The 15631-nt window shown below is 51.1% G+C and overlaps 1 protein-coding gene across 1 annotated transcript in view; it reads right to left on the bottom strand.

Moving 5' to 3' along the window:
* LOC149353843 (uncharacterized) overlaps nucleotides 1-15631 on the bottom strand; it is a 615886-nt gene that overhangs the window by 327403 nt on the left and 272852 nt on the right. Inside the window, exon 4 of the mRNA XM_089575872.1 lies at nucleotides 114-173. Within this exon, the coding sequence (XP_089431998.1) occupies nucleotides 114-173 (60 nt within the window). The remainder of the gene's footprint in view (nucleotides 1-113; nucleotides 174-15631) is intronic.

The following is a 15631-nucleotide window of genomic DNA, read 5'->3' on the forward strand; positions in this document are numbered from 1 at the left end:
TCCACGGGCCACCCTACACCACTTTGCTACGCAGCGCCCATGTGGAGACAGACAAAGAGGCAACCAAGATTCTGGGGGACCAAGCGTAACCGAGAAATATGGCGGCACCGTACCTTTCCAGGGGCTCGGAGGAGAGGGCTAGGCTTGGACAGGGCTTCCGGCCGCTGGCGCTGCTGAAAAGAGAGAAAAGCAAGTGTCCAAGTTAATTCGGCGCTTCGAGCGTGCCGGAGCTGCCCACCACTGCTGCTGCAGCCAGGTTCCTGCAGAATCACTACAATTACCAACTGATTTCACATGAATGATTCCATAGCAGCAGAAAAAGCGGCTTTGAGTTACTTGGTTTCTTCTGCTTAATTCTTTCTTCTACCTGTTTTTTTCTTTCTGTCCTCTTTCACACGCTCTGGCCTGTTTCTGCTCGTGATTTATACTCTATTGTTATTTGCTGTCCCCCTTCATACTTTTCGGGGTGTTGTAGACTCCAGCGGCTATTTTAAATTTTCTTTCCTTATGTAGTGTTGTCATGTCTGGCATCCAAGAACAGGGCGGCGTAGACGTAGCATCGAAGGAACGTTTATTCCTGCTACTTGGCAGGAAGCCAACAGGTTACATACTGAGAGCGGTGGGCCAGTGCGAACAGCCTTTTAAAGCCAGCACAGACTACCCGGTAAGAGATAGCCGGGCAGTGAGCATGCGCAGGCAGTACGCGCTAACACGCGTGCTTGGTTTCGCGCGCACACATCTCCTTCCTCCTAATGAGCGCAAAGTCCTTTTGCTACATTATACAATGCAACTAATGCTATGGCTGATATCAATCAGGAGGTCGCCGGTCCCTCTGTGGATAGCGTCGCTCCCCTGGAGGGTCGTTCGTTGCCGCAGGGGGCGCAGCTGGAAGTGGCTCGGTGTCGCTCTCAGGATCCCTGAAATCTGGAATAAAATCTTCCATGATGCTCTGCTTTGAGCTGTCGATGCTGAGCAGTAGCTGGTCTTGATGACGACGCCAAATGAGCACCCCACGATTCGTCCTAAGTCGAACCTTGAATGAAACGGGGCCAGACTGCTGAATGATAGTGCCAGGGAACCATTTCTCAGGACCTCTAATTCCTCACGAGGACCGCATCGTTGATGCTGAAGAGTCGCTCACGTGCCTTGCGTCGCACCATATCGGAGAACTGTTGCTGAGCCACTCTTCCCCCGACAGAAGGCTTGACTGCGTCGAGTCTCGTGCGCAGTCGTCTACCTACGAAAAGGTTTGCTGGAGTTTCTCTTGTAGTCGCATGCGGCGTGTTGCGGTACGTCATCAGGAACATCTGTAAGGTTGCCTGCAAGGAGTCTTGGGGTCGTCCTTTCCGCAATGCAGATTTCATTGTCTGTACAAATCTCTCCGCAAGGCCATTCGTGCTTGCATGGTACGCTGCACTCACGATATGACGACCACCGAAGCCTTTGACGAAGCTCTTGAATTCTTCGGAAACGAACTGTGGTCCGCTGTCGGTCACTATGGTCTCGGGAACGCCAAAACGAGAGTACAGGGCTTGGAGACACTGAATTGTGTGGTACGCCGTAGTCTTCTGCATGACAAACTTCCGGCCATTTTGAGTGTGCGTCCACAGCAACAAGGAACATTTTGTCTTTTATGGGTCCAGCAAAGTCCAAGTCAACTATTTGCCACGGCGAAGTCTCATGACCATGGATGAAGCGGAGCCGGTGCTAGTTCGTTCCGTTGCTGCTGACACTTCACATTTCTTCACGTGTTGCTCTAGGTCCGCGTCGATACCCGGCCACCAGACATAGCTCCTCGCGAGTTCAGTGCATCTTACGTTACCGGGATGACCCTGATGAAGTTCCTCAAGCAAGAAGGCTCGGTGTTTTGGAGGCACGACTACTCTCATGCCATACATTAAACACGCTTGATGAACTGTGAGCTCCAAACGCTTGTCGAAGGAAAGTTTCAACTCCTTTTCAGCGACATGCGACGGCCAGCTAGCACTTGTGAAGTTCAGTACCTTGCTTAGTAAAGGATCACGCCTCGTTTCACGAGCGATGTCTTGGCCTGTGACAGGCAGCGTTTCAAAACGAAGCGAATAAAAAGTTTCGCTTTCTTCTGCCGATTGTTTTTCGCTGCTGTCGAGCGGCAAGCGTGATAGACAGTCTGCTTCCGCATTATCGGTAGATTTCTTGAATTCAAGAGCATAGTTGTAGGCTGACAGCGTCAGCGCCCAACGCTGCATGCGGGCAGCTGCCATCGCGGGAATGCCTGTTTTCGGGCCGAAAATTGCTTGCAGTGGTTTATGGTCAGTCACAAGCGTGAAGAACCTTCCGTAGACGTAGAAGTGAAACTTTTTTACGCCGAATACGAGGGCAAGGGCTTCTTTCTCGATCTGACTGTAGTTCTTTTCGGCACTTGACAATGTGCGGGATGCGTAGGCAACCGGTCGAACTGATCCATTTGTCATTTTCTGCGAAAGAAGTGCGCCTATGCCGTACTGAGATGCGTCGCAGGCAAGTTGAAGCGGCCGCTTCGGATCATAATGGGCAAGAACTGGAGGGGAAGCCATAGCTGCTTTTATCTCCGTGAAAACAAGCTGGCAGGACGCAACCCACGTCCACTCCGTTGTTTGCTTTAGCAGCCTGTACAACGGCTGTGCCAAAGTGGAGAGACGCTGAACAGACTTGCCGTAATAATTGACCATCCCAAGAAATGACTGCAGTTGCTGCTTGTCTTTTGGAGCAGGCGCATTTAGCAGTGCCAATACCTTTTCAGGCGATGCGCAAACACCCTCGGCGTTGATGACGTGGCCCAGATAACGGAGCTCTCGTTGAAAGAACGAGCACTTATCGCGCCGGATGCGCACACCGCGTTCCTGCAATCTTGACAAGAAGGCTTCCAAGTTACGGAAATGCTCTTGCTCGGTCTTGCCTGTGACCAGGATGCCGTCAAGGTAGCAACTGACTCCTTCCAACACTTTCAGCATGTTGTCCATAATTCTTGGAAATATGCTTGGGGCGGACGAAATGACGAAAGCCAGACTGTTCATAGTATACAAGCCCTTATGCGTGTTTATCGTCAGTAGTTTCCGGGAGCTTTCCGCCAAAACTACCTGCTGGTAGGCCCTACTCAGGTCGATCTTCGAAAACTCCTCTCCTCCTGCAAGCGCTGCTAGAAGGTCATCTATCCGAGGTAACGGGTACCGGTCTACTTCCAGACAGGGATTGACGGTGGTTTGATAATCGCCACACAGTCGGAGGCCTCCATCCCTCTTCACTGCCGGTACCAAGGGCGTTGCGTATTCGCTTGTAGCAACAGGCGTTATGATGCTAAGCTTCTCCATTTTCACAAGTTCAGCTTCTACTGCACCTTGGAGAGCAAAGGGAACGCTTCTTGCTTTTACGAACTTCGGCTGTGACCCTTCGCGAAGGACAAGCTCGGCCTGCTCTTCCGCGATGGTACCTGCTCATCCTTGAAAAGTTCGGAATGGCTGTCTAGCATTGCTTCCAGCTTTTCTTGCCAGTGCTTTGACATTTCTCGAGAGGGACCAAGGTGCTTCAAAAAAAAAAAAAAAAAAAAAACTAGGTTCTTCCAATCCAGACGAATATCTTGCCACCATTCTCCGCCGAGGAGTGCCGGTCCTGTAGTGTGCACGACGTACAGGGGAAGCTCCACGCTCTGGCCATTGTGGTGCACGACGACTTTCGCCAGACCCTTCGGTTTTACTATGGCCCCAGTATACGTGCGCAGCTTTAACGATGCTGGCTGAAGTCGCTTACGTGGAAACAGCCTCTGAAATTCGCGCCATGATATGACGGATACGGCTGCGCCGGTGTCAAGCTCCATCGTCAGTAGGACACCGTCAACGTTCATGGGCACAGTAAATGGGTCTACGTTGACAGATTGAAGTGGGACAGACGACTCGTATCGGACGGACGTGAGCATCTACACACGTTTCCGAGGCTTTGCCTCCCTAGCTTTTTTTCCTTTCCTGCAGCCGCGTTGAATATGCTATTTTCGGTTACAATTATAACATGTATCACCGATATGAGGGCATGCTTCGCTAGAGTGATTGGGTGACCCGCAAAGGAAGCAGCTTGGCGACAACACAGACTGCTTTTCGCCTCGAACCTTATTCACTTCGTACGCCGGGGATGCGCTGTTATGCAGTTTCCATGGCAAGAGCTCTATCTACGGCCTTCTGGAAGGTTAGCTTCTTGTCTTTTGTGAACAATACACGCTGAATGTCCTCGCGGAGCAGGCCGCAAACGAAACAGTCCTGGAGCGCTTCATCCAAGAAACTTCCGAATTCGCAACTCTGCACCAGCCTTCGAAGTTCGGCGACAAATTCGGCAATGGACTCACCGCTTCGCTGTGACCGCTTGTAAAATTTCGCACGCTCTGCGATGACGGACGACTGCGGCGCCAGGTGATCGCTCAGGAGTTTCAGAAGACTGTCAAACTCTCGTGACGACGGTGCGTCCGGTGCCGTCAGCGACTTGAGCAGTGCGTAGGTCTTCGCGCCGATGAGACTTAGAAAAGCAGGAACCTTCTTTGCTACTGGAACATCGTTTACCAAAAGATAGGCCTTCAACCTTTCCTCGTACGAGCGCCAGTCGCTCGTGGTCTCGTCGAAAGGTTCAATGTGGCCGATGTGACCCATGACTCACTTGGAAGTTTCGGCTGCCGTGATGCTAGTTTCAGGAATTTCACCGCAGGGAAATCTTCGTGGCGGGAAGCTTTTACACAGAGGCCAGGTTCTTCACACTGCGAATTCCGTACGGCGGTCATCCCATCCTCGTCGCCAATATGTCATGTCTGGCATCCAAGAACTGGGCGGCGTAGACGTAGCATCGAAGGAACGTTTATTCCTGCTACTTGGCAGGAAGCCAACAGGTTACATACTGAACGCGGTGGGACAGTGCGAACGGCCTTTTAAAGCCAGCACGGACTACCCGGAAGAGATAGCCGGGCAGTGAGCATGCGCAGGCAGTACGCGATAACACGCGTGCTTGGTTTCGAGCGCACACAACAGTGCAACCTATATGTAGTGTGACCTATAGCCAGCCGCACAGGTAACGATGTTCTTTGTTCTTGGTCATTCGTTGATTGCTGTCTCATATTTTTTTCCAATGTTTCCAAGGCTCTCTTCGCGTTATCATTTTGTCGACTGCACCACGTGGCCGAGTGTGTGTGGTGCAACCGCGCTTGTTTTATCAAAAATAAAGAGTTGGCAGTCAGCGCCCGTCCTGTCTTGTGTGTTCCCTCTTGTCCACGTTCTTTCGCGCTGTGTTTCCCGTCCATTAGCAGCGCACCAATGAGCCCAGACAAAAGACGGATTGACTTCCTCGCCTCCCGGGTAGCACACTGCACCCTTAAAACATCTATGTCTGGACATATGGGATAAAACTAAATTTGCATCAAATTTAATGTTGGTCAAAAGAAGGACCGAGCTGAAGGCACTTGGGTCGTCGACTGGAGGGCGCGTGAGTACAGCACAAATGAATGCGTCGCTATTGCCATCATATCCGACGCTTCTTTTAAATTTGTTCACTCGAGATGCTCCGTCTTTTTCTCCTCTTCGTTTAAACCTGCTTTCGGTCAGCTTTCGGCGTCGTCTAGTGCGCGCTGCACGACGGGATTGCACCACGCTCCCGCGTCAATCACACACTGGGGTGTCGAGGTCGTCCCAGCCGAACGTACGGCACTGCACGAGTCCGTATGAAGCTCCACGAGTGTCTTCGCAAGAAGACACCGTAAAGCCCTACAGCGCGAGGAAACCCGGCGCGTTTTTTTTGCACAACACCGAAATTGAGCCATGCGAGGGGATGCTGAGAAGTTCCTGGCTTTGCCCCCTTTCATGTCGAATTGAAAAATTAGTTTGGTACCATAAAAAAACACGATATCTTTTTATATAACTGTGCGAGTATCAGATATTTCTTGTTTTTATAACTATTTTTAATTTCACGTAGAACGTGAGATGGCGGAGGCACAAGCAAGTTTCACGCCTGTGGAGTTACAGGTCGTGATGAAGTTTACGTTTCTGCAGAGAAAATATGCAAAGGACATTCACATAGAGATGTCACAAACACTAGGGGAGAACTGTCCTTCCTATAGCACTGTCAAAACTTGCGTTGGTCATTTCTCAGACTGGGCATTTCACTGTTAAAGATGAGCCCCGTAGTGGGCGCCCCACAACCTCAACAGACCAGGCAACAAGCGATTTTGTCCATAAGCTGATTCTTGCGGATCGGCGAATATCCGCCAGAGAGATAGCTCAGATACTGGACATCTCCCGGGAGCATGTTGGTTTTATTATTAGCGATATCCTAGACATGCGCTCCACGTACGGCACTGCACGAGTGCGTAGGAGGCTCCACGTGAGGAAATCCGGTGCGTTTTGTCGAACGAAACCGAAACTAAGCGCATGAGACGGCAGGAAGGAGCGTACAAATGCAACATCCGTTGGGGACGGGTTGGACTCAGACGGCGGCTAATTTGAACTCCCTTCTCCACTGTACCACGGCATGCACTTTGTTTTACTTCGTCGCTCTCAGAAGTGGTGACGACGTAGCTGCTGACGACTGTCCTTTTCCTTGCACCAAGGAGGGCTCTTAGCGCAATAAATTAGTGCTTTATCCGCATAAGACATGCCGGTAAATTTTATATTGTTTAGAAGAAAAACGTGTGAAAAAAGCAGCGTTAAATGTTGTGTGTTTACAGTTTATTTCTTCTTTAAGATAAAGACCTTCAAAGCAGAAAAAAAGACTTTCCATGCGTCAATTTTCATACATTACAGAAATCGATTTTTTTTTTTGGCAAAAGCAGCGCGTGCGTAAGCATTGGAGTGCAGCTTTTCGTAACCAAGTTTTTTTCCGTCTAAATGTTTTTTTTTGTTTTTTTTTTTTTGAAGAAAACAAGTAACAACATGTGTATCTGTTATGCTCATTCATCTGACAATGACATACAAATGTGTTTAGTAATTTGAAGATGCCGACCGTCAGCCATTGCATAATCTTATCCGAAATGACCCTACCTGAAGGTTCATACATGTTTCAACGCGACGGGAGTACAGGTAAAGCTTGTTTACGGAGGTCAGTTCGCCTCAAATAAAGATGGCACACACCCACTACCGGAGAGCGGCCAAGACACAGGCGGCTCCCCCGTGGTGGGTATACGAGGTTCCGAACGTGTGTTTAGCTTCTGTGCCTTTCTGTTGCATCATTATTATGGCTCAGGCGCTGCTCACAGCATTCTTACGCGAGAGCGTTAAAGGCCCCCGTTCACCAGGAAATCCGGTGTCGGCTTTGTCGGCGTTGTGAGCATTGCTCTGACAGGCGGTCCCCAGAGAGCAACCCAGAAGGCAGGTGGGCAATCTGTAGGCCCCGTGACCTTGCGACGACATCCCAACCTGCGCACCGGATAATGAGCAAACAGCCCAGCGTGCCAGGTGGAAGTTCGATTGGTCGTTCGGAAAGAGCAACCTGGGCCGCACAGCGGCCACCGCTGGGAGCACCGTCCATCGCAGGGCAGTGGCGCATCGCTTAAACGCTGCACTGCTGCGCCAGGAGGGGTGAATGGCGACTCCCAGGGATATGTCAATGTAAAGTAGGGAATGACCTTCTGTATATATGGGGAATTAACCCATTGCGCTATCGCGGCATGCTTTCTTTTCTTCTCGGCTGCGCTGCTTGTGCCGTTCTCTTGGATGCGACGCTTCACTGAACGTAATACAGGAAACGGTTTCGATACTGCTGGCTTTCATCTACGCGGAGCAGGGGGAGTTCATGCAAGTTGGCAACAACAAGCAGCGTGCAGGAGGTTTACCGTGTGATGCACAGTACAAGATTGATGTGGGAATCAGACGGCGCCCCTCTTTCGCTGCACAAAACGAAAAAAAGTCGCGGGTACAAAATGGGTGCTAGAAGTTGTATTCTAGACGTCTCAAGTGCGGATTCTAAACTAACTAGCTGCACTAGGATTGATAAGGTGTTGCTGTAGCTCGTTTCGCCTAGAAGCATTCTATGTCTTTCGACCCGGACATATTAGACGACCTACGTCATCGATTTACGACATCGGAGAGCTGGAAATGGATTTTCCTCCGGCGTTTTCTAGACGTTAATATTGTTTCAGAGAGCTGCGTAAAGACGACTCTTCTATCTGATATAGTGTTCCCTGGGCCTTCGCAGAAACGACTAGTGCCCCTTCTGTCGGCATGTCGGAGTGCGAGAGAGAGAGAGATAGTTACTCGCTTTATTGAAATTATCGAAAGGTGAACGGATTGGAGCCCCAATCCAAATTACGCGGCATTTCAGCGCTCTCAACTTAGCTCACACCTTCGGCCGCTCCTGAATGCATGAGCGATATCTAAGCAGACAAAGCTCACCCGCGAATTACAAAATCGCACTCTAAGTTCTTGCTCAAACTGGTCAGCTCAACAATAAAGTATGCGTCCAGATGAACGAAGCGCCCAGCTAGTGCAGAAACATTTGTCCGCACTTAGCGCCAGGCTTCCAGCAGTATAGCCCATGATGCCATCACGTGTCCTAATAACGCGTCCTATACCAGTCCACGTAGGTTTTAGAAAGAAGAACTTCAGGCACACATATCGCACTGCTCAGGCTCATAACAGAAGAGCCTCCTTGTATCAATAATAACACTGCGGGAAGTGCCTGGACACCGGATGAATCAGCAGTGATGGAAACATTATAAGTAAGTTGTTACCGGCGATGAAACGTACAGTCTTTGTCAAAAGTAACCAGGCTGCACGTTTTTCTTCTTAGTCGTATATTTACGCTATTATGCCAGCCCTCGAGCTCTAAATCTCTATATGGTAAGAAGAACCCCTGTTCTCACATTCAAACAACTTTTTGATCTTTAGGGAAGCTGTGGGGGCTCTGTTATGCGAATGAGAAGCAAACCATGAAGCCTGGTTACTTTTGACAAAGACTGTACGTGGTGTGTCAATATGACACAGAAGCCAAAAGACAAAACGCGCTACGCCCCACCAGCGCGGCCGCTGCGCTTTCTCTGTCGAATTCGCTTCGAGTGGCACACCAGGAAGGTTTGCATGTCGAAATCAAAAGTGAAATCCACGTTCATGGTATTCCATGACTGCAAAAGAATCGTGCACATGGAATTTGTTCCCTCCTGGATGACGGTAAATGCGCGTTTATACGTGGCAGTCCTGCATATATACTGAGGCAACGTACCCAGCGCGTGCGTCGAGAAATCGAGAAATCGCGACGTCCTGGGTTCCGCGCCACGGCAGGGCTCCGTCGCACACGTCGCTCGCTGTCAGAGAGATTTTAAGCCGACAAGGCATAACCACGCTTCCGGACCCACCATACGGCCCCGTTCTCTCACCGTGCGACTTCTTCCTGTTTCCGAGGATGAAATGCGCCTTAAAAGGACACCGATACGACAACGCGTGGAAGACGTCCAAAGGGTCGAAACCCTATAGTGCACAACATGCGAAACCCCAATGAAACATGCAAAACAACCTACAGAAACATGAGAAAAAAAATCTCACTATGCGCAAGAACCATATAAAAATGCTAATGACACTAAAAAGCAAGGACGAATTTCAAGTCAGCTCTTCAACTTAACCTCGGGACCAGTGTAACTTTAAATAAACCCTAACAACGTCCACGCGATTTTAGTTCTGAAGAATGATTAGGTTTCTTCACTATCTTGGTCCAAGTTTGCTGGGACACCCTGTGTGTGTGTGTGCGTGTGCGTGTGTGTGTGTATATATATATATATATATATATATATATATATATATATATATATATATATATATATATATATATATAATTGTTGTGTATCGTGGTGCTGCCGCTCCAATTGTGTATCACACTACTGCCGCTCCAAGCGCCGCTTCCCGTATAGTACTTCCTGTCTGGCCTGAGCATCGTATTTCGCTCAACACCTCATCCCCGCGTCTCCGCGGCTCTTCGGTCCTGGCACGTACCATATGCATGCACGAAGCTACATGCGGACACTGAACTCTCTGCACTCTCTCTCTCTCTATCCCGACTGTCTGCCCCGCTTGTACGCTTTCGCTCAATAAACAGTTTTGCCTCAGACTCCGACTGGAGAACACATCACTGGCGACGAGGATGGGATCGCCGTGATCCCCAGCGCAATTGCAGTCAATACTGACCGCCTCAGGCAAAGCTCCTGGATCCGCTCCAGCCCTGCACGTCCGTCGACATGGCAGCGCTTCTGCCTTCGGCCACGATCGGAGAATTCTCGCCCGCCGAGCCTTCCTCCTGGCCAGTCTACTTAGAACGCCTCTACTTCTACTTTCAAGCCCACGACATCCAGTCCGATGAGAAGAAACGGGCTTTCCTCTGCAGCGTATGCGGCGTCGACGCGTATACTCTGCTGCGCTCGCTCTGCGCACCCAAGGCACCTTCGGAGGTTCCCTTCTCAGAAATCGTTTCCTTGCTCGACACCCACTTCATCGGGAAACCGTCCGTCACCATGGAACGATTCCGCTTCAACAAGCGAGACCAGCAACCTGGTGAATCGGTGCCGGAATATCTCGCCGCTCTTCGACTGTTAGCTCGCCACTGCGAGTTCGGGGATTGGCTGGATCGACTTCTTTGCGACCGCCTAGTCTGTGGCCTGCGTGAAGAGCCTATCCAAAGACGTCTCCTGGCTGAACCGGACCTCAAGCTGTCGAAGGCCATCCTACTGGCACGTGCAGCGGAAGAAGCAGCAGCCAAGACAGAAGAGGTTCGCCGCTCAAGGGTCCCCTCAGAAACGCATCAATTGCAACGGAACCCCAAGCGCCCGGACGTCAAGCCCGCCAACCATCCTCCGAGTCATCAATGTTGGCGTTGCACCGGCGAGCATGACGCTCGTACTTGCTCCTATCATTCCGCCATCTGTCGCTACTGCGGCAGCAAAGGTCACCTGGAAAAGGCCTGCAGGAAGAAGGCAGCAAAAGAAAAAACTTCCAAGCCTGGTCAACACCGAAAGGAGTTTTCTCGCAAAAACAAGTACTCTCGTGGACGCAACCATCAAATTTTGCAATCAGCTGATCCAGCTCAAGACGTAAACTCTACGGCTTCAGTCAGCTTTCATCGGGAAATTCAAGACCGCAAGTCTACGAGTGGTGCCAACACCATCACTTCTCCAGCGGTCTGCGCGGACGTCCTGATAAACAGTAGGCCTCTGACCATGGAGGTTGACTCCGGGGCCGCCTGCACCATCATCAGCGAGAGGACCATGGAGAAACTTCGGCTCTCAAGGCAAGACCTAAGGCCATCCTCTCTACAGCTGCGCTCCTACACAAGGGAAAGCTTGGAGATTCTGGGATCATTGGAAGTTGCCGTCTCATACAGAACGAAGAGCACTCGACTTCAACTTCTCGTTGTCCGAGGAAATGGCACCAGCCTGTTGGGGAGAGACTGGTTTTCTGCGTTGGGAATATCGCTCTGCGGAATAAACCACGCATCTCAAATCGAAGTTCCGCTAACCTTGCTGAACGCCGTCTCTGAATACCCAGAAGTCTTCGCTGAAGGACTAGGGAAGAGCAAGGGACCATCCGTTCGTATCGAGCTCAAGGCTGAAATCGCTCCCATCTTCAGGAAAGCACGTCAAGTTCCGGTGGCTCTACTGCCCAAGGTAGACGAAGCCATCGACGTTCTTGTACAGGAAGGCGTCTACCAGCCCGTGCGATCCTCCCGATGGGCGACACCGGTAGTCTGCGTCGTTAAGAAGAACGGCAAGATCAGGCTGTGTGGTGATTACAAAAGCACCGTTAACCAAGCAATCAAGATGGAAACATATCCTCTTCCAACCATCGATCAGCTTTTTTCAAACCTTGCGGGGTGCACTGTATTCTCACAACTAGACCTCAATCAAGCCTATCAGCAGCTTGCCGTGGACAGTGACACAGCCGATCTGCTAACAGTCAATACGCACCGGGGACTGTTCAAAGTTACTCGCCTGCCGTTCGGAGTGTCGTCCGCCGTAGCCATATTTCAGTGCTACATGGAAGAGCTCCTCTCGGGACTACCTGGGGTCCACGTGTACCTGGACGATATTATAGTGGGAGGTCAAGATGCCTACGAGCACAACAAACACCTGCGAGATGTGCTGAAACGCATAAGTGACGACAACATTCGTCTGAGCCGAGAGAAATGCACCTTCGGCATGCCGGAAGTAACCTTCCTTGGATACCGCATTGACGCTGCCGGTATTCATCCGACCGAAGAAAAGGTCGAAGCTCTTAAAGAAGCTCCCAGTCCAAAGAACAAGCAGCAACTTCAGTCTTTTCTCGGACTGCTAAACTTCTACAACAGATTCTTGCACGGTGCAGCTCACGCCCTCGAGCCTCTATACCGTCTGCTTGCAAAGGATCAGACGTGGAGATGGCGCAAAGAAGAAGACGACGCTTTCAAGCACGCCAAGGAACTTATACAGACATCCGATGTCTTAGTCCACTACGATGTGCACAAGCCGCTCACGCTTGCCTGCGACGCGTCTGCCTACGGGATAGGATTTGTCCTTAGTCACGAAGACTCTACCGGACAAGAATCTCCAATTGCATTCGGTTCCCGTACTTTGAGCTCGACCGAAAGGAACTACTCTCAGACAGACCGAGAAGCTCTGGCTGTCGTTTCCGGTGTCAAGAAGTTCCACCAATATCTGTATGGCAGACACTTCAAGGTCTATACTGACCACAAGCCGTTGCTGGGTCTGCTGCATCACAGTCGTCCAATACCTAGCGTACTTTCACCGAGGATGCTTCGATGGAATTTACTCCTCGCACAGTACGACTATGAGCTGATCTACCGACCGGGACGTCAAATGGGCAATGCTGATTCACTCAGCCGCCTGCCGCTGCCCTCCACAAATGCCGAAAGTCCCATTATGACAGATGTCCTGCTGCTCGAAAACCCCCCAGAAGCCTTTGCAGATGCATCCAAGATTTCTCAGCTGACAAGGAAGGACCGTGTGTTGTCGCGAGTACTCAAGTAGATTCGTACCGGATGGCCAGCAAAGGTAGAGTACCAGTTCCAACCTTACTTCGTGCGCCGCGACGAACTCTCCGCTTATCGTGATTGCATTCTGTGGGGCTCCCGAGTCGTGATTCCACCGCAACTCCGCATGGAAGTGCTTGAGCTACTTCACTCATCACACCCAGGAATCGTTCGCATGAAGGGACTCGCGCGAGGTTACGTCTGGTGGCCGAAACTCGACAGCGATGTGGAGAACACCGTCCGTGCGTGTAAGACCTGCCAAGAATCCAGGAATGCTCCACCCCGCGCTGCAGTCCATCCCTGGGAACAGACTACGAGACCGTGGTCTAGGCTGCACGTGGACTTCGCTGGACCAGTCCAAGGCAAGATATTTCTGATCGTCGTGGACTCGTTCTCAAAATGGCTAGAGGTCGTTGTGGTGAGGACAACTTCAGCTGCACTTGTTGTCCGAGAACTCAGACGGCTGTTCGCCACACACGGACTTCCCGACGTCGTCGTATCTGACAACGGTTCTGCATTCGCATCAGCTGAATTCCGGCAGTTCCTCGCCAGGAACAACATTCGTCAAGCTTTAGTCGCACCCTACCATCCGTCTTCTAACGGACAGGCCGAACGCTTCATTCAGGAAACGAAGAAAGCTCTTAAACGACTGAAAGGGGGCGACATCGAACTTCAGCTCAGTCGTTTCCTGTTCCAGCAGCACTTGCTGCCCTGCACGACTACAGGAAGAAGCCCAGCGGAGCTACTGTTCTCACGTCAGCTAAAGTCCGCCCTAGACCACTTGCACCCTGATTCTCAGGAAGGCAACTTGCGACGCGACCAGTTGGCGCGGGAACTCCGCGCTACACCAACCCGCAAGTTTGAGCCTGGTGACTCAGTTTTCGCTAGGAATTTTTCGCCACATGGGTCTCGGTGGCTTCCCGCGATCATCTGCTCCTGCAAAGGACCTGTGTCCTATGAAGTCGAACTCCTGGACGGTACGTCCTGGCGTAGGCACGTCGACCACCTTAGAAAGAGGGACTATACCCTACCCGATCTTCCTCACCGTGCACCTGAACTCGAAATGCCTGAGCCGCATTCAGAGTCAGAAGACCAGGACGAACAACCCACTAGCACTTCGACCGAGCCAGACGCCGACTCACCTGAACCCGGGCACAGCCGCTCCAACTCAGAGAACGCGGATACCTCCGACAGAATTCCTCCGGCAACCGGCACCGTTCCTCGACGCTCCGCCCGAGAGAGGAAGTTTCCTTCTCACCTCCGAGACTACTACGTCTAAGGGGGGAGGAGTGTTGTGTATCGTGGTGCTGCCGCTCCAATTGTGTATCACACTACTGCCGCTCCAAGCGCCGCTTCCCGTATAGTACTTCCTGTCTGGCCTGAGCATCGTATTTCGCTCAACACCTCATCCCCGCGTCTCCGCGGCTCTTCGGTCCTGGCACGTACCATATGCATGCACGAAGCTACATGCGGACACTGAACTCTCTGCACTCTCTCTCTCTCTATCCCGACTGTCTGCCCCGCTTGTACGCTTTCGCTCAATAAACAGTTTTGCCTCAGACTCCGACTGGAGAACACATCAATAATGTAGGGGATTAAAATGGTTTTAATACAGGTGAGAGCCCGACCATTGGTCTGCGGGTGGTACGGTGTGCGGAGTGTCGGTAGGATGGTCCACAAAGCCGGAGGATTTCTTCCACGACATCAGCAGTAAATTGTCGGCCCCGATAACTTAATATAACACGAGGTGCGCCATGGCGAACTTATAACAGAGTGTAGAAAAAACGACGAAACATCATCAGCGTTGGCTGTAAAGAGAGCAGCGGTCTCCGCGTATCTGTTGAGATAGTCTACGCATACAGTCACCCAGTGGCGTCCCTCTAAAGACTTTGGGAAGGGACCAAGCAGGTCAATTCCAATCTTTTCAAAAGGGGAAGTGGGTGGTTTTATGGGCTGCAAAGGAGCGGCCGACGTGGTGGTTCGTGCCTCAAGTCGCTGGCATTGTTCACATGTGCTTGGTGGTCTTATAAACTTGCGGCCAATAAAAACGCTGGCGAATTCGGTATAGGGTACGAGAGAAGCCTAGATGTCCAGATGTGATGTCATCGTGCATAGCGCGCAAAAGTTGCGCGCGGAGAGTTTTCGGGACGACCGAAAGCGGGGCAGCACCATCGATGGAATAGTTCTTCTTGAACAAAATACAATCTCTGATAATAAATGGCGTTGAATCTACTCGTCCTTGTGCCTCTTTATAAGGGGCTGCAGTGAAAGGTCGCTACGTTGCTCCCGCCTAAAGGTCGCCATATTGGGGAATATCCGCTCGAACGAGGCTAAACACCCTTCGAAACCGTCATTATTGACCGATGTCGGCTTGGGTAGCGTGACAAGCAGTCTGCATCACAGTGACGGCGCAAACTTCTGTAGGAAGCAGCAAAATTATATTCTTGTAGGCGCAATGTACAGCGCGCCAGACGACCAGATGGATCGCGAAGTCCGATGAACCAGCATAGAGAATGATGGTCTCTGACAATAATTGTGAAGTGACGTCCATACAGATACGGTCAGAACTTGTGCACAGCGAACACAACGGCGAGCCACTCCAATTCGGTGACAGTGTAGTTGCGCTCACGTTTTGTTAACATGC

The sequence above is a fragment of the Amblyomma mixtum genome, chromosome 3 (assembly GCF_055824585.1).
Source record: "Amblyomma mixtum isolate Tamu chromosome 3, ASM5582458v1, whole genome shotgun sequence".
NCBI classification, from domain to species: Eukaryota; Metazoa; Arthropoda; class Arachnida; order Ixodida; family Ixodidae; genus Amblyomma; species Amblyomma mixtum.